The 19,155-nt window shown below is 39.4% G+C and overlaps 1 protein-coding gene across 1 annotated transcript in view; it reads right to left on the bottom strand.

Moving 5' to 3' along the window:
- The window catches only part of KIAA0825 (KIAA0825 ortholog), a 438,259-nt gene that overhangs the window by 338,173 nt on the left and 80,931 nt on the right, over nucleotides 1-19,155 (bottom strand). The window contains exon 12 of the mRNA XM_033179103.1: nucleotides 18,517-18,627. Coding sequence (XP_033034994.1) covers nucleotides 18,517-18,627 — 111 coding nt within the window. The remainder of the gene's footprint in view (nucleotides 1-18,516; nucleotides 18,628-19,155) is intronic.

Raw genomic sequence — 19,155 nt, 5'->3', positions numbered from 1 at the left:
TCCTACCTATATATTATGCTTGAGTTGAGTGCTAACTTAAGGCATTTAATGAACTGAAAGATCCCATTTGGCTGGAGTGTAGAAAGGAAAGGGAATCTTTGAGAGCTAGTCTGAAGAAGGAGCCGAGAGCTAGATTGTGGAGGGCCTTAATATCCCAAGGTGTGGATTTTAGGCCCATTGGAAAGTTTAAGGCAGAGGAGTTTCCTGATCTGGTTGCAGTGTGGTGAATGGATTGGATGTGGTTAGTGTTTTCCTTAGCCCTTCAGTCATGGAATAAAATCATTTGAATGTCACTTTACACCACTGTATCTGAATACCTGGTTATAAATAAAATCTCTCATTTACCAGATGGAAAGCTGTTTGTTGACATGTACCTCAATTCTTGGATCTTTCAACTTATCACAGATTTTTAAATGTACAGTAGAATGACTCACTATGAGGAAAAATAAAATAGTACAAACATTCTTCAATCACCAAGCTCTGAGTAATAAATGCATTGAGGAATCTGTGTTGGGCATATGGAGAAGCATATGTTCCCTCAGCCTTTGAGCTGGTGGAGCTGTGAAAGTGAGATTAGCCTTACAAAAAATGACAGAAAGGGAAATTTTATATATACACACACACACACACACACACACACACACACGTATGTATGTATCAAATATGTACATGTTGAATTCCACCATAATACAAAGAGGGGAAAATGTTGTAAATCCCATAGAACTCATAAATCTTGTATTAGGAGACAGGATGAATTTATGACTGGGTTGTACTCAGCTGATACTCCAATAAGTGCTGTATTTCTGGGGCACAAACTGGCCTAAAGAATTTTTAAATTCCAAGTAGTAATGGGGTCCAAGCATTATTGGTTTATGAAACTATCAAACTATTTTTATAAAATCATTGTGAAAAATCTTAGCTACATTCAGGTATGTTTATGAAAATTCATCAATTAGTTCCCAAACTTTCTTCAATTTTTTGTTATGTACTCACGTTGCAATAGAATGTTTAAACAAAATCTTAGCTGTATAAGTCCTACTGTCCTAATTTCCAACTTGATGTGAGGTAAGGCTCGGGCCAAGAGAATGCTCTGTGGTAGGTTCAGACTAGGATATGAGTAGCCTTATTGCTCAGGCCACATGACCATGGGTACATTGTTGCTACCATTTATTTTTTATTTTTTATTTTTTTTTCAGTGAAAAAATATTTTCATTGCATTTTCAGAAGTCTCCAAAGTTCTTTTTCCCTCTCTAGATATTTGTTTATTGGCCATGGAATTTTTTTTTCTAAACATAACTTTTCAATCTGCATTCTTTTTTTTTTTTTTACTTTTTTATTTTTTCTTTTTTATTATACTTTAAGTTCTAGGGTACATGTGCATAACGTTTATATCATGTATAACTCCCCAAGGCAATCCCTCCTCCTCCCCCCTCCCCATGATGGGCCCCAGTGTGTGATGTTCCCCTTCCCGAGTCCAAGTGATCTCATTGTTCAGTTCCCACCTATGAGTGAGAACATGCGGTGTTTGGTTTCTCTTCTTGTGATAGTTTGCTAAGAATGATGGTTTCCAGCTGCATCCATGTCCCTACAAAGGACGCAAACTCATCCTTTTTGATGGCTGCATAGTATTCCATGGTGTATATGTGCCACATTTTCTTAATCCAGTCTGTCACAGATGGACATTTGGGTTGATTCCAAGTCTTTGCTATTGTGAATAGTGCCGCAATAAACATACGTGTGCATGTGTCTTTGTAGTAGAGTAATTTATAATCCTTTGGGTATATACCCAGTAGTGGGATGGCTGGGTCATATGGTACATCTAGTTCTAGATCCTTGAGGAATCGCCATACTGTTTTCCATAATGGTTGAACTAGTTTACAATCCCACCAACAGTGTAAAAGTGTTCCTATTTCTCCACATCCTCTCCAACATCTATTGTTTCCTGACTTCTTAATGATTGCCATTCTAACTGGTGTGAGATGGTATCTCATTGTGGTTTTGATTTGCATTTCTCTGATGGCGAGTGATGACGAGCATTTTTTCATGTGTCTGTTGGCTGTATGGATGTCTTCTTTTGAGAAATGTCTGTTCATATCCTTTCCCCACTTTTTGATGGGGTTGTTTGTTTTTTTCTTGTATATTTGTTTGAGTTCTTTGTAGATTCTGGATATTAGCCCTTTGTCAGATGAGTAGGTTGCAAAAATTTTCTCCCATTCTGTAGGTTGCCTGTTCACTCTGATGGTAGTTTCTTTTGCTGTGCAAAAGCTCTTTAGTTTAATGAGATCCCATTTGTCAATTTTGGCTTTTGCTGCCGTTGCTTTTGGTGTTTTAGACATGAAGTCTTTGCCCATGCCTATGTCCTGAATGGTACTACCTAGATTTTCTTCTAGGGTTTTTATGGTATTAGGTCTAACATTTAAGTCTCTAATCCATCTTGAATTAATTTTCGTATAAGGAGTAAGGAAAGGATCCAGTTTCAGCTTTCTACTTATGGCTAGCCAATTTTCCCAGCACCATTTATTAAATAGGGAATCCTTTCCCCATTTCTTGTTTTTGTCAGGTTTGTCAAAGATCAGATGGCTGTAGATGTGTGGTATTATTTCTGAGGACTCTGTTCTGTTCCATTGGTCTATTTCTCTGTTGTGGTACCAGTACCATGCTGTTTTGGTTACTGTAGCCTTGTAGTATAGTTTGAAGTCAGGTAGCGTGACGCCTCCAGCTTTGTCCTTTTGACCTAGGATTGTCTTGGCAATGCGGGCTCTTTTTTGGTTCCATATGAACTTTAAAGCAGTTTTTTCCAATTCTGTGAAGAAAGTCATTGGTAGCTTGATGGGGATGGCATTGAATCTATAAATAACCTTGGGCAGTATGGCCATTTTCACGATATTGATTCTTCCTATCCATGAGCATGGTATGTTCTTCCATTTGTTTGTGTCCTCTTTGATTTCACTGAGCAGTGGTTTGTAGTTCTCCTTGAAGAGGTCCTTTACATCCCTTGTAAGCTGGATTCCTAGGTATTTTATTCTCTTTGAAGCAATTGTGAATGGAAGTTCATTCCTGATTTGGCTCTCTGCTTGTCTGTTACTGGTGTATAAGAATGCTTGGGATTTTTGCACATTAATTTTGTATCCTGAGACTTTGCTGAAGTTGCTTATCAGCTTAAGGAGATTTTGGGCTGAGACGATGGGGTTTTCTAAATATACAATCATGTCATCTGCAAACAGGGACAATTTGACTTCTTCTTTTCCTAACTGGATACCCTTGATATCTTTCTCTTGCCTGATTGCCCTAGCCAGAACTTCCAACACTATGTTGAATAGGAGTGGTGAGAGAGGGCATCCCTGTCTTGTGCCAGTTTTCAAAGGGAATTTTTCCAGTTTTTGCCCATTCAGTATGATATTAGCTGTGGGTTTGTCGTAAATAGCTCTTATTATTTTGAGGTACGTTCCATCAATACCGAATTTATTGAGCGTTTTTAGCATAAAGGGCTGTTGAATTTTGTCAAAAGCCTTTTCGGCATCTATTGAGATAATCATGTGGTTCTTGTCTTTGGTTCTGCTTATATGCTGGATTACGTTTATTGATTTGCGAATGTTGAACCAGCCTTGCATCCCAGGGATGAAGCCCACTTGATCATGGTGGATAAGCTTTTTGATGTGCTGCTGAATCCGGTTTGCCAGTATTTTATTGAGGATTTTTGCATCGATGTTCATCAGGGATATTGGTCTAAAATTCTCTTTTTTTGTTGTGTCTCTGCCAGGCTTTGGTATCAGGATGATGTTGGCCTCATAAAATGAGTTAGGGAGGATTCCCTCTTTTTCTATTGATTGGAATAGTTTCACAAGGAATGGTACCAGCTCCTCCTTGTACCTCTGGTAGAATTCAGCTGTGAATCCATCTGGTCCTGGACTTTTTTTCGTGGGTAGGCTATTAATTGTTGCCTCAATTTCAGAGCCTGCTATTGGTCTATTCAGGGATTCAACTTCTTCCTGGTTCAGTCTTGGGAGAGTGTAAGTGTCCAGGAAATTATCCATTTCTTCTAGATTTTCTAGTTGATTTGCGTAGAGGCATTTATAGTATTCTCTGATGGTTGTTTGTATTTCTGTGGGGTCGGTGGTGATATCCCCTTTATCATTTTTTATTGCGTCTATTTGATTCCTCTCTCTTTTCTTCTTTATTAGTCTTGCTAGCGGTCTGTCAATTTTGTTGATCTTTTCAAAAAACCAACTCCTGGATTCATTGATTTTTTGGAGGGTTTTTTGTGACTCTATCTCCTTCAGTTCTGCTCTGATCTTAGTTACTTCTTGCCTTCTGCTAGCTTTTGAATGTGTTTGCTCTTGCCTCTCTAGTTCTTTTAATTGTGATGTTAAGTGTCAATTTTAGATCTTTCCTGCTTTCTCTTGTGGGCATTTAGTGCTATAAATTTCCCTCTACACACTGCTTTAAATGTGTCCCAGAGATTCTGGTATGTTGTATCTTTGTTCTCACTGGTTTCAAAGAACATCTTTATTTCTGCCTTCATTTCATTATGTACCCAGTAGTCATTCAGGAGCAGGTTATTCAGTTTCCATGTAGTTGAGCGGTTTTGGTTGAGTTTTTTAGTCCTGAGTTCTAGTTTGATTGCACTGTGGTCTGAGAGACAGTTTGTTATAATTTCTGTTCTTGTACATTTGCTGAGGAGTGCTTTACTTCCAATTATGTGGTCAATTTTGGAATAAGTGCGATGTGGTGCTGAGAAGAATGTATATTCTGTTGATTTGGGGTGGAGAGTTCTATAGATGTCTATTAGGTTCGCTTGGTGCAGAGATTAGTTCAATTCCTGGATATCCTTGTTAACTTTCTGTCTCGTTGATCTGTCTAATGTTGACAGTGGAGTGTTGAAATCTCCCATTATTATTGTATGGGAGTCTAAGTCTCTCTGTAGGTCTCTAAGGACTTGCTTTATGAATCTGGGTGCTCCTGTATTGGGTGCATATATATTTAGGAGAGTTAGCTCTTCCTGTTGAATTGATCCCTTTACCATTATGTAATGGCCTTCTTTGTCTCTTTTGATCTTTGATGGTTTAAAGTCTGTTTTATCAGAGACTAGGATTGCAACCCCTGCTTTTTTTTGTTCTCCATTTGCTTGGTAGATCTTCCTCCATCCCTTTATTTTGAGCCTATGTATGTCTCTGCATGTGAGATGGGTCTCCTGAATACAGCAGACTGATGGGTCTTGACTCTTTATCCAGTTTGCCAGTCTGTGTCTTTTAATTGGTGCATTTAGTCCATTTACATTTAAGGTTAATATTGTTATGTGTGAACTTGATCCTGTCATTATGATATTAACTGGTTATTTTGCTCATTAGTTGATGCAGTTTCTTCCTAGCCTCGATGGTCTTTACATTTTGGCATGTTTTTGCAATGGCTGGTACCGGTTGTTCCTTTCCATGTTTAGGGCTTCCTTCAGGGTCTCTTGTAAGGCAGGCCTGGTGGTGACAAAACCTCTAAGCATTTGCTTATCTGTAAAGGATTTTATTTCTCCTTCACTGATGAAACTTAGTTTGGCTGGATATGAAATTCTGGGTTTAAAATTCTTTTCTTTAAGAACGTTGAATATTGGCCCCCACTCTCTTCTGGCTTGTAGAGTTTCTGCCGAGAGATCTGCTGTTAGTCTGATGGGCTTACCTTTGTGAGTAACCCGACCTTTCTCTCTGGCTGCCCTTAAGATTTTTTCCTTCATTTCAACTTTGGTGAATCTGGCAATTATGTGTCTTGGAGTTGCTCTTCTGGAGGAGTATCTTTGTGGCGTTCTCTGTATTTCCTGAATTTGAATGTTGGCCTGCCCTACTAGGTTGGGGAAGTTCTCCTGGATGATATCCTGAAGAGTGTTTTCTAACTTGGTTCCATTTTCCCCCTCACTTTCAGGCACCCCAATCAGACGTAGATTTGGTCTTTTTACATAATCCCAGACTTCTTGCGGGCTTTGTTCATTTCTTTTTCTTCTTTTTTCTTTTGGTTTCTCTTCTCGCTTCATTTCATTCATTTGATCCTCAATCGCTGATACTCTTTCTTCCAGTTGATCGAGTCGGTTACTGAAGCTTGTGGATTTGTCACGTATTTCTCGTGTCATGGTTTTCATCTCTGTCATTTCGTTTATGATCTTCTCTGCATTAATTAGTCTAGCTGTCAATTCTTCCACTCTTTTTTCAAGATTTTTAGTTTCTTTGCGCTGGGTACGTAATTCCTCCTTTAGCTCTGAGAAGTTTGATGGGCTGAAGCCTTCTTCTCTCATCTCGTCAAAGTCATTCTCTGACCAGCTTTGATCCGTTGCTGGCGATGGGCTGCGCTCCTTTGCAGGGGGAGATGCGCTCTTATTTTTTGAATTTCCAGCTTTTCTGCCCTGCTTCTTCCCCATCTTTGTGGTTTTATCTGTCTCTGGTCTTTGATGACGGTGACGTACTGATGGGGTTTTGGTGTAGGTGTCCTTCCTGTTTGATAGTTTTCCGTCTGACAGTCAGAAGGACTGTCTGTTGGTCTGTTGGAGATTGCTTGAGGTCCACTCCAGACCCTGTTTGCCTGGGTATCAGCAGCAGAGGTTGCCAAAGATAGAATATTGCTGAACAACGAGTGTACCTGTCTGATTCTTCCTTTGGAAGTTTCCTCTCAGGGATGACTCCACCCTGTGAGGTGTGGGGTGTCAGACTGCCCCTAGTGGGGGATGTCTCCCAGCTAGGCTACTCAGGGGTCAGGGACCCACCTGAGCAGGCAGTCTGTCCGTTCTCGGATCTCAACCTCCCCGTTGGTGAGATCCACGGCTCTCCCCAAAGCTGTCAGACAGAGTCGTTTGCCTCTGCACCGGCCCCCGCTGCTTTCCCTATTGGACCTCAGCTGTGGGCTGTCCCCAGAGGTGGAGTCTACAGAGACAGGCAGGTTTCCTTGAGCTGCTGTGAGCTCCACCCAGTTCGAGCTTCCCAGCGGCTTTGTTTACCTACTTAAGCCTCAGCAATGGCGGGCGCCCCTCCCCCAGCCTCGCTGCTACCTTGCGGATAGATCGCGGCAGACTGCTGTGTTAGCAGTGAGGGAGGCTCCGTGGGCGTGGGACCCTCCCGGCCAGGTGTGGGATATATTCTCCTGGTGTGCCTGTTTCCTTAAAGCGCAGTATTGGGGTGGGAGTTACGCGATTTTCCAGGTGTTATGTGTCTCAGTTCCCCTGGCTAGGAAAACGGATTTCCTTCCCCCTTGCGCTTCCAGGTGAGGCGATGCCTCGCCCTGCTTCAGCTCACACTGGTCAGGCTGCAGCAGCTGACCAGCACCGATTGTCCGGCACTCCCTAGAGAGATGACCCCAGTACCTCAGTTGAAAATGCAGAAATCACCGGTCTTCTGTGTCACTCGCGCTGGGAGTTGGAGACTGGAGCTGTTCCTATTCGGCCATCTTGCTCCGCCCACTCAATCTGCATTCTTGGTGTACTTCTGCTCACTCTGGAGGGCGAGCGGTGGTGCCGCGGGTTCTGCGGAGGCTGCGCGGCTGCGGCGGGAGGCAGGAGGCGGAGAGCCGGCCCCGGCAGGCGGACCAGAGCGTGGGCTAGCAGAGGAGAGCGCTACCATTTATATATCATGCAGAAGCTGCAAGACTAGCAGAAAATTGGAATGGACTCCAAAATTCATAGCTTGGGAATGACAGTCAGTGGTGCTGGAACACTGTCCCTCAAGACTTGATACTTACTTTTAGCCAACAGCCATTATATGGTACTGTGACCTCAACAGACAAACTACATAGGTCTGAGAGACAAGGGGTGAAAGTAGGAGCAGCCCCTCCCACCAAAGATTCTGATAATCCACTTGACAAATTTGTGCTTCCTATCCCAATAACTATAAGCTCTGGAGGAGCAGAGGTTCTGGTTTCCATGGTAGGGTGGGATGGGTTACACACACCTCTACAAGGGGACCATTTAGGATCCCGCTAAACCTAAAGTTATAGCTGCCATCTGGTCATTTTTGGCTCCCCATGCCAGCTGTCTATCAGGCAAAGAAAGGGGTTACTATGCTGGTCAGGGTGATTAACCCTATTTATCATGAGCAGCTGGGCTTGCTACTGCATAAAGGGAGCAGCGAGGTGTATCTGTAACTCTAGAGATTCACCAGGGCATCTCTCAATGCCTTCATGACTGACAACTATCACATTCAGAAGACTTCAGTAACCAAGTCTGATAAGGGAATGGTAACCAGGAGTTCAGCACCTCAAGGATGAAGGTCTCAGTGACCCCGCTGGGCAAACAACATAAATCAGCAGAGATGATGGCCAATGATGAGGGGAAGATGGAATAGGTGGTAGAAGAATCTAATAATAAATATCACTTGCAGATTCAGAAATATCTGCAGCAGGGGGTACTGTATCCTGTCCTACTAAGTCCATTGTCATCAAGCTTAAATACATAAATAAATTGTAACCAGCAATGAACCTGAAGAATCAATGATAGAATTCAGGGAACCTAACATAAGGAATAAGTAGATCTCAGTGGTGTAAAGGGTAGGGTCATAGAAGACATTGTCAATGATCCCATGTATTAGTCCGTTTTCACACTGCTCTAAAGAACTACCTGAGACTGGGTAATTTATAAAGAGGTTTAATTGACTCACAGTTCCCATGGCTGGGGAGGCCTCAGGAAACTTAAAATCATGGCAAAAGGCAAACGGAAAGCAAGGTACATCTTACGTGGCAGCAGGAGAGAGAGAGCAGGGGGAGAACTGCCAAACACTTTTAAACCATCAGATCTTGTGAGAACTTACTATCATGAGAACAGCGTTGGGGAAACTGCCACCATGATCCAATCACTTCTCACCAGGTCCCTCCCTTGACATGTGGGGATTACAATTCAAGATGAGATTTGGGTGGGGACACAGAGCCAAATTATATCACCCCATATCCTCTTGTCCTTATCTGTCAGTTCACACTGGCCTGGCTCACCTCCGTTAGAGCCTGGATTTCTTGTACTTTTCAGCAAGACAGGCTGCAAGTGGCAGGAATTAACACCATCAGAGTGACCCTCAACCAATGACTGAGGAGAGTTGGGGTATAAATACCTCAGCATCCTTGCTCCTTTGTTGGGACAACTCTGAAACATATATTTTATACTGGTTCTCAGAATGTCCCCCCAGAGGTTTAAGTTTAAGTTCTGGTCACTCCTATGGTAGTTAGCTTGATTACACAATTTTGTTTTGTTTTGTTTTGTTTGAGATGGAGTCTCACTCTGTTGCCAGGCTGGAGTGCAGTGGTGTGATCTCAGCTCACTGCAACCCCCACCTCCTGGGTTCAAGCGATTCTCCTGCCTCAGCCTCCCAAGTAGCTGGGACTATAGGTGTGCACCACCACATCCAGCTAATTTTTGTATTTTTAGCAGAGATGGGATTTCACCATGTTGGCCAGGATGGTCTCGATCTCTTGACCTTGTGATCGGCCCACTTCGGCCTCCCAAAATGCTGGGATCACAGGTGTGAGACACTGCACCTGGCTGATTACACAAATTTTTATTTGCTTTCTTCCTCTCTTTGTCTCCCCACTCCCCTTCCAGTGTTTCTTCCACTAAGAAAATAAACTACATTCATTTGAATCCTTGTCTCAGGGTTTGCTGCTTGGAGAAATCCAAAATAGGGCATGCATGAGGGCGCTTAGTGTTCCTCTCACTTAATTCTTGTTTCAGGAGTATTGAGAAACTAGTCCAAGCTAATAAGCATGTCTGCTGAACTTTGAATCCAGATCTCTCTGACTTCAAAACCTATGCTCATTCCATTACTCCATGTTTTCTCCCATTCAACCTGATTGATATTTGGTGCATACATTGTATTTTCCAGCTTTGAGAATGTTTGGCTTTATTCACCCTCCTGACTGACAATAGGATGTTTTTGACCCAAAATCAAGTTTGTGGTCTCAAACCTTATTCCCAAATTGAAGCCATGTTATTCAAGGTATCTAGAAATTGATTTCAACCAGATGATTCTTGGCATGGGTTACTGGGCCAAGTTTATACCAGAGACCATAAGTTGCATGATTCAGAGAACAAAGGCAAGGGCATAACTAAAGAGAAACTGAGGATGAAAGTCCTAATGTGGGGAAACAAAAGGAGAAGGGAAGTCCCCATATAACTGTTGTACTACTCTTGGTTTTCCGTAATGTATCCTTCAAAATCTTCTGAGAAAAGAAGTAAAGACAAATATTTAAAGCAATTGTGTCATCTTTCTCTAGGAAGATAATTTTAGTGCCTGAGAAAAAAAGTTGAGAGGAACCCAAAATATTTTCCTCTTCACTTTAACCAAAAGTGTGTAAACTATGCACAGTTATAGCACTGAAAATGTCTGCATATATTTTAATCTCTATAATGGGTATAGCCAAGTCTCTATGATATTTATATTTAAAGATGATTTAATAACTAGAAATCGGATAGAGTTCACCTGCATATTTATATACAGAATTTGCCTTGATTTTTTAAAGAACTTTGTCCACTAATGTGGATTGACATTTTTAAAGACTCTCATTTTTTTCCAGGTTGGTTGTATCTACACTCCCTGTGTACAACTGAAATTATATTCCAGCCATCAGTTTTGGGCTCCCTCCAAGCAATACTAATCTAGCACCTGAATCACCAAGACGTTGGACAATACTGAATAACTCAACCATCCTTTTGAGGAGCAGAAGTTACCTCCCTGGAGCCACTGACTGTTATTAGTTCCTGTCTATCAGACATTGATCTGTTAAGGGAAGTTCAGAAAAAGTCTCCCCTAGCATCACATTCCTGACCCAGTGAGAAAGTGGTTCAATATTTCTTCCACTTTATCATACTTGAAGTAAGTCCTTTCAACACGTTTAGATAATTGGTAAAACTTGCCACTCTCTGAAATATATAGCTCTTTACTAACAGCAGCTATGAATGATAGTTTAGTATTCACGTGATGAATGCCACTGAGGCACTTGAGCTCATGGAGTCCTCATGACCCTCCCATGAGAATATCTCAGAAGTCAAGGGAAGAAGATGTTTCAAGATGGAGAAAGTAGACCATAGGATTGCATGCTGTCTTCAAGAAGATTAATAAGATTGTATTGTATTTATGTCTCAACATCCTCACCAAAATATAAACTGTTTCATATATGGGGAAACTGAACTGAAGCACGCCTAGGCTAACTTTCCAGAATCACAGAACTAAACAAGTATGCAAACCAATGTGAAAACCTATAGCTGTTTCCTATTATCACATTGCTGGCTTCAGTTCTGAATTCTGAATTATGTAATATAATTATGTAATATATTTAAGCCATGATAGAAAAGATATACACCTTAAGATATCTAGGTCCATATGCTAAATACTTAGTTTGGTTGACATTTTCACTTTTTAAAATAACTGTTCCATAGACACTGACTTCCCTCTGAAAATCTTTTCATACTGCTTATCCATCTACACTCTGGAACAGCCATTTAAGATCTCTGGTGTTTAAATCTCTCATTACTTCTCCGCTAGCTATTGGCGCTATGTCAACGCTTGGCACCTCATCAGAGGACAAGATCTCTAAGCTCTTTTTCTCAGTCCTGCAGAGCAGTTTTTCAGCAGCAGTTGGGAGACCAAAACTCTTTTTGTACTCCTCCCTAGATGTTCTCTCCTAAGGATACTAGAAGTCACCTCCTCATTAAGACAGTGCTTCCCCTGCCTGGGCCTTACCACACAGATCAAATGTTCCTACCATTTATTATAGCATTTATGCAATACAATACTTTAATATAGCACTTAGGGGACACAATACTAGTTAGAATTTTTTATTCATTCATTCCACTAATATTTATTGTTTAACTTGTATATGCTAAACCATGGAGACATAACAGTAAGCAAAAAGCAGAAATTCCTTATTCTTATAGAATTTAGTGGAGGATACATACATAGTTTAAGAGATCATACAAATAAAGATAAAATAACAATAAAAAAACTCATTGAAAGAAAAGCAAAAATGCTATTAGAAGTTGTAGTAAAAATGAAGTTAACTAGTCTTCAGGGTTGATAAAAGGCATCCCTGCAGAAGTCACATTTGGGCTGAGAGATGAAGATAAGCTGGCATTACCGATGTGAAGGAGAAAGACATTTTAATGAAAGGGAAAAGCATGTGCAAAGATCCTGTGGCAGAAAGGAACATGGAATAGAATGAAAATGTAAAGGGGCTAATGTGTGGAAAGCAGAATTCACAGAATAGCGGGTATCAGAAGAGGGTTGAGAAGTGGGTAAGAGTCACATCTATGTAGATATTATAGGCTATGCTAGTTTTTTGTACATACTTAAGGATAACGGTGAATTCGTGGAAGGTAAGCCATAAGTATGCCATGATAAAATGTGAGTTTTGAAAATAGATTTGGGTTTGAGAAAACTCTTGCTACAGTTGGAGAATATTAGAAATGGAAGGCAACATATACACAGGAAGAATGCTAGTGGTCACTGGAGTAGTTAAGAGAGAGATGATGGTAGTTGGGACTAAGGTGAAACTGGTACTAGGGAGAGTAGATATTAGAAGTTAAAATTAATGAGACTTAGTAATGGATTTGGTATGTAGGAGATAAAAAAGGTGTCCAATTGCCTCCTAAGTCTAAGTCTCTGGCTTCTGCAATTGGATGGATGTATCATTAGCTGAGACAGGGAATAGTGGAAGAGGATCTGTTTGGAGGGGAACATCCTAAGTCCAGTTTTGGTCATGGTGAGTTTGAGATGTCTTTATGATTTCCAGGTGTAAATTTCAAGAAGGTAGTCATGTATGGTTGGTACCCATATATTATGGATCTGTAGTCTTAGGAGAGATTAAAATTAATGATATGGATTTGGGGACACACAAGGAGTACAAGAAATCATAGAAATGATAATATCATCTAAGAAAAAAGGTTATAGTATAGAATACTAACAACGTTCAATATTTAATTGCCAGGTTAAAGCAGATGAACCTGCAAAGGAAACAGAAAAGCAGCAACAGGAAAGAAAGAAGACAAAAGTGGGTAAATATCTCAGGAGAAAATCAAGAGAATATCTCAAGTTGGAGGGAGTAGACAACGGTATCACATACTGTGGTCAAGTAGGCAAATACAATTGATTTCTTCACCAACATGTGATAATATGAGGAAAGGGACTTTGTCTCAAATGTCATTGCCTGCCTCTTCCTTCACCATTGACACCTAGCACAATGCCTTACATGGAGAACATTTTTTGAATGCATTTATTGAAGTAATGATTAAACACATCTTGCTAAACTAAATAAAAGGAAAGACCCACATAGCATGTAATATGAATATAATGAAACCAAAGATAGCTTAATATGTTCAGGGAGGAAAATATATACAAAAATACGAAACAGGATTACATTGAATAGAAGCATAGTAGAAACAAAAAGCCCAGCGGAAAGAAATATATACAGCTCAAAATGGACTGGCCATGAATCAAAGCATCATGTTGTCACCATAAAAGAAAATTAGTAGTTAAAATGAATGGACTGTTTACTCACACTGATTATACTTCTTGGACTCAGTGTACAGTTATGACCTACTTAGCTAAGGAAGATCTGAAAATACTTTTTTAAACCACATGAAGAGGAAAGGTTACAAAATGATAAAAGATATTATAATGCAACATATTATAATTGACTAGGACAGCATTCTTTCTTGAACATTTCTATGAATGCACAATATGGTATCTGTGTTAACCTTGAGATTAATACACTTTCCACATGTCTTAGTTTAATCTAGTATGAAACTGATTATCCTTTCTAAATCAACTCACATTGTTAGCCTATACCACTGCTAGGGACAATGAATATAGTACATTTTACTCACTGCTTTGAAAATATATTTATTTTCCCTAAAATAAACTCTTCTAAACTCTATTCCCAGGGTTCTAGGAGAACATGAAAAATTGTGTTTTTATCCATTTCATAGTTTTCTCTAGTAAGATTATAGATAAATTTATGGTCCATGCTACATTTTTAACTCTATTTGTATTCTGAATTTCATGTCCTTTTTGTTTCTTTCATTCTCACCCACTTTTAATTAATTATCTTAGTTTATTTAATATTGCTAAATGCTGACTTAAATTCTTTCTGAAACAATGTGCAGGTACAAATAAGTAAGCAAATAGATGAATAACTTACTCACTTCCTTCATGATATTAACTATTTCAGTCACCTCTCCTCTCAGCCTTCCCCTTTACCAAAAGATAGGCCTGATACATTTTTTGTTTGTCATCATCCAATTCCTGTATTTCCTTGAACAGTTCATTTTAGTTGCTAAAGTGAAGAATAGAGTTTTGAAGGATAATTTGGGGGTGAAAGACTCACATAAACAGCTGATACAGATGAGGGAAATTAATGGAAAGGTGAGATTTTTAAGTTCATATAATGGTGGTCTAAGAATCCCCATTGTAATGTCTGATAAATGCAAATCAATAACTTTAGTTATTTTAAAAGTGCTTTTATTGCTGCCCTGGGTTCCTCTGATTGTACAGTGCTCTGAGCACACTGGATTACAAATCACATGGATCATGTCTTTCTAGGCAGATTATATGGACTTAGTTGAAAATATGACACCTAATGAGCAGGGGGGATATCAGTGAGAGTCCTCCTACTATACCTTGCATGGAGAATTTAGAAAGACAAAGGAGAGAACCAAAGGTATTCCAAGAAAGGAAACTGCATAAACAAAGGCCTGAAGCTGAGAATAAGCAACAAATTAAATATCAAAAATATGGAATAACTAAGTCTTAAAGACACAAGAGGAGACTGACTTAACTGGAGCAGAGAAAACTCTCCAAGAAATAAGCCAGAAAACTCTCCAACAAGTAAGCCAGGAGTGACAGTGTGGGTGAAGCAGAAGCTACTACAGGTTTCTGAATGAGAGAGAGAGACATAATGAAAACAGTCTTTTAAACATGTTAAATAATAGTAAAATGGACTAAGGTTGTTATAAGGGGGTGGAGAGAAAGGGTGATTCTAAGAGAAGTTTGGAAGAAGAATGAACTGAACACAATAATAAACTAGGACTAGAGGAAGAAAAGGCTCAGCATGGAAATCATGATCAAGATTCTATTTTGGAAGCATGTAGCAACACTGTTACTCCTAATAGAAAAGACTCCCTGCATCAAGGACAAGGGAAGAGGGGAAAGAAGGATCATCTGAAGACATGGTATTGAAAGAAAGCGGGTGTTCAAGAAATAAGAACAGCTGGACATATACCATTGGGGTATAGGTAATCACTCAGAGCTATAGATGTAGAACTGGAAATCATCTGTATAGAGGTTACAGGTTAAGTCATGTGAATAAAAGAGAAGTCAAAGAAAATAGATTTTCTTTTTGCTTTTTAAAAAATGTTTTCACAGGTTGGGCACAGTGGATCATGCCTGTAATCCCAGCACTTTGGGAGGCCAAGGTGGGCGGATCGCTTGAGGTCAGGAGTTCGAGACCAGCCTGGCCAACATGGTGAAACCCCGTCTCTACTGAAAATACAAAAAATTAGCCGGGCGTGGTGGCACGTGCCTGTAATCCCAGCTACTTGGGAGGCTGAGGCAGGAGAATCACTTGAACCTGGGAGGCAGAGGTTGCAGTGATCCAAGATCGTGCCAAGGACTCCAGCCTGGGTGACAGAGTGAAACTCCATCTAAAAAAAAGAAGTATTCATAATTAATAAAATTAAATTATAATCACTATAAAAAATTTGGAAAATATAGACAACTATGTAGATGAAAATTAAAATTGGTTGCAATCCTACCACCCAGAGATAAAAGCTATAAACCCACCACTATACATCCTTTTAATATTTATTTTTCTATATGTACTCTTTTTGTGCTCTAAATATGATAGTATAGCATAGTTCAACACTTCCCAATGATATTCCACCTTCCAATAATTGCTAATTCTCTGCAAAACAAGAGTTCTCTTGCCCAGCAAGTTTGGGGAATCTGCATACTAGATCATTCCTTTGAGACTGTCTTAGTCCATTTTGTGCTGCCATAGAAGAATAACACAGACTGGGTAATTTACAAAGAAGAAAAAGTTATTTCTCACAGTTCTGGAGGCAGGGAAGTCCAAGATCAAGGCACCAGCATCTGGTGAGGCGATCTTGCTGCATCCTCATGTGGCAGAAAAAGGGCAAGATAAAATGAACCCATTCCTGTAAGCCCTTTTTATGGTAATAGTAATCCATTTAAGACAGAAAAACCCACATGATATAAATAACTTCCATTAGACCCCACCACCCAACATAGTTGCATTGGGGATTATATTTCCAACAAATGAATGTTGGAGGACACGTTCAGACCATAGCAGAGCTAAACACTACATACTAGCACGTCAGAGTCCCTACAGAGTTAAATCACAAAAAAGACCTTACATAATTAATAACTGACAACCTTATTTGTGCAGTAGAATGATTTTTCATGTACACCTGTTAACATCACCCTGAACTGCTCTTCCCTTTGAAAGGCGGGGGTATGGTTGTCAAGAGCTTAAGCTTTAGAATAGAATAGGCCTGAGTTCAGAGCCTGGCCTCCAATTTTCTTCTCTTCAGAGCATTGCTGCCTATACAGCACCTTGCTCTCCATAAAAGAAGCACCTGAGTACTTACCTTATAGAACTAGTGTGAGGTTTTCAAAAGATAATGTATGTAAAGCACTGAGCACTGTGTCTGGTACACACTTATCACTCTAAAAACTGGGTTGGCTTTGGTAATTTCATAATTACTAACCTGAATTTTCCCCCTAACTTATCTACCACAATTATTTCCCCATATAATTATTTTTCAAAACGCAGCCCTTTAATCACTCTACAATAGTCTATTATGCCATTATCCCATACTAAATTGTTTAATGCTACAATGTAGAATATTTGTTTCCAGTTTTTTCTCTTATAAATGGATATCTTCATATATAAAACTTTGTCAGCCTCTCTGATTAACTGCTTATAGTTGATTCCTAGAAACAGAATCATTAGATAAAAGGGCAAAAATATTTTTAAGTTTTTAATACGTATTACTAAACTGTCCTCATTAATTTGCATAAAATTTCATTTCCACTACGAGCTGAATAGTCGTCTCCACGTCCTAGTCTTCGTGTTAGGACAATAGTGGAGATCGGTTGCTAAACACGACAGAAAGAAAAGAAATGTGCATTTTTGCTTGCTGTAGATATAGAAAAAGAAAGAAGTTAATATAAGAATTAGTGTTTGAAAGATAAGCCCATTTCCATGCTGATTTCCAGGACTATAGCTGGGTTGATCTGAGCAAGCTTGGAAGTGGAAGTCTTACAGAGTTATGACTAAGAGAAAATAACTCCAGTGGTTCCAGATATAAGAAAAAGCAGGCAGTAAAATAGTTTAAAGCAAATGTGATAATAACATAGAGAAGAGATATGTTTATAAACGTAGGAACTCATCAAATGACAGAGCTTGTTTGCTTGACTCATACTGTAAGAGATCCAGTCATTTGTTACTTTTGCAACAATGAGTATTCAGGAGTTGGCTATTTAATTCCTAATGAAATAAAATATATTTATGTGCAAGATGGCAAGATATATTTACACACAAGATGACAGAGCATTGAGACTATTCCATTTCTAGGACTCAATCATAAGGAATTAATCAGAAATGTAGACAAAGTTTTGTATGTAAATGAAGTAATAACAATACGTGGAGGTCCTTGAAGATGGGGTCTATGTCTCATTAATGTTAGATTTTTCATTACCCGTATGGAAATAGGCACACATTAGGCAAACAGTGTAAGTTTGTTGTGTGTATGGAAACCTTTGTATATGAGGTTTTCACACCTTCTATTTATGGATGACAATCTTGTTCCTCAAGAGAGAGATAGTCAGCTTAGATGGTAAAATAGCTGATAGTGTATTTCCAAGATGAATCAAGAATGTATGGGGATTAACAATATCTCCTTTAGCTGTACATGATATTTTTATTCTCGGATACCAAGGAAAGGTAATTTCCAATGTTATATTTAGCAAGAAATCAAACTGCCATTTCACATAATGCCACAAAATGCCATCAGATTACTCTGCCAGCACATTTCATACTTTAAATGATTTTTCTTGTTTTTAAGTGCTGTTAATTAAATAATAACAGTGAAAGATCCTACTCATAATTTAAAAAGTTACTCCTCTCTCAACTTCTACCTAAGGCTCTGAGTTAGTTACATGTCTATGTTTGATAATTAGCTTGAGAACTGTCAAATCCCCAGTCATATATCAAGAAAGACAAATTTTAAAATAAAACTAAATTCCAAAATTTTACAGTTTTCCATTACATCATTAAAGCTATAAGCTAGTAGAATAATTATGAGGCCTATGCCTTTGATTCTTGAGCTAAGAAAAGAGAAATAATACTCTTTACTTACCCGCCAATTGTGAAAAATTGTAAGTTCTTTTTGTAAGATATAAGTTAATTTATATCCACAGATAAAAATTTCTATTAAATTTTAAAAGGAATCATAGAATTACAGATAGTATGGCATTTAGAGGCTCTCACCTGAGTAAAGAAGGGTAGAAATGTGATATGCAAGAAACCCAATATAATGGTTGCTTAAAACATGATTTTAAGGAATCTGAAGTAGACTCATCCAGGCCATGCTGAAAAGTCCTAGGGAAATACAAATAATTAGTTTAGAATATACAGGAAACATTAACTATGACCATTGAAATAACTTTTGACGTTTACTTAGGATTCAGTTACTGATTTTTTTTTGTTTGTTTCTTTGGAGACGGAGTCTTGCTCTGTTACCCAGTCTGGAGTGTAGTGGCGCAATTCCAGCTCACTGCAACCTCTGCTTCCCAGGGTCAAGTGATTCTCCTGCTTCAGCCTCCCAAGTAGCTGGGGTTACAGGCACATGCTGCCATGCCTGGCTAATTTTTCTTTTTTTTGTTTTGTATTTTAGTAGAGACGGAGTTTCAACATGTTGCCCAGGTTGGTCTTGAACTCCTGAGCTCAGGCAATCCACCCGTCTCGGCCTCCCAAAGTGCTGGGATCACAGGCATGAGCCACTGTGCCTGGCTCAGTTAATGATTTTTACACAAAATGGTATTGTGCTAGAATGGACAATGCCCCCACTTCATCTGCTTGGGATTTATGTTAATAGGTGACTTGGGGCCAGGTGGGCAAGTCAGCACA

Source organism: Trachypithecus francoisi, unplaced genomic scaffold (assembly GCF_009764315.1).
Source record: "Trachypithecus francoisi isolate TF-2019V2 unplaced genomic scaffold, Tfra_2.0 Lachesis_group2, whole genome shotgun sequence".
NCBI classification, from domain to species: domain Eukaryota; kingdom Metazoa; phylum Chordata; class Mammalia; order Primates; family Cercopithecidae; genus Trachypithecus; species Trachypithecus francoisi.
The sequence above is the reverse complement of the archived record's forward strand: the minus strand, read 5'-3'. Positions and strand labels throughout refer to the sequence as shown.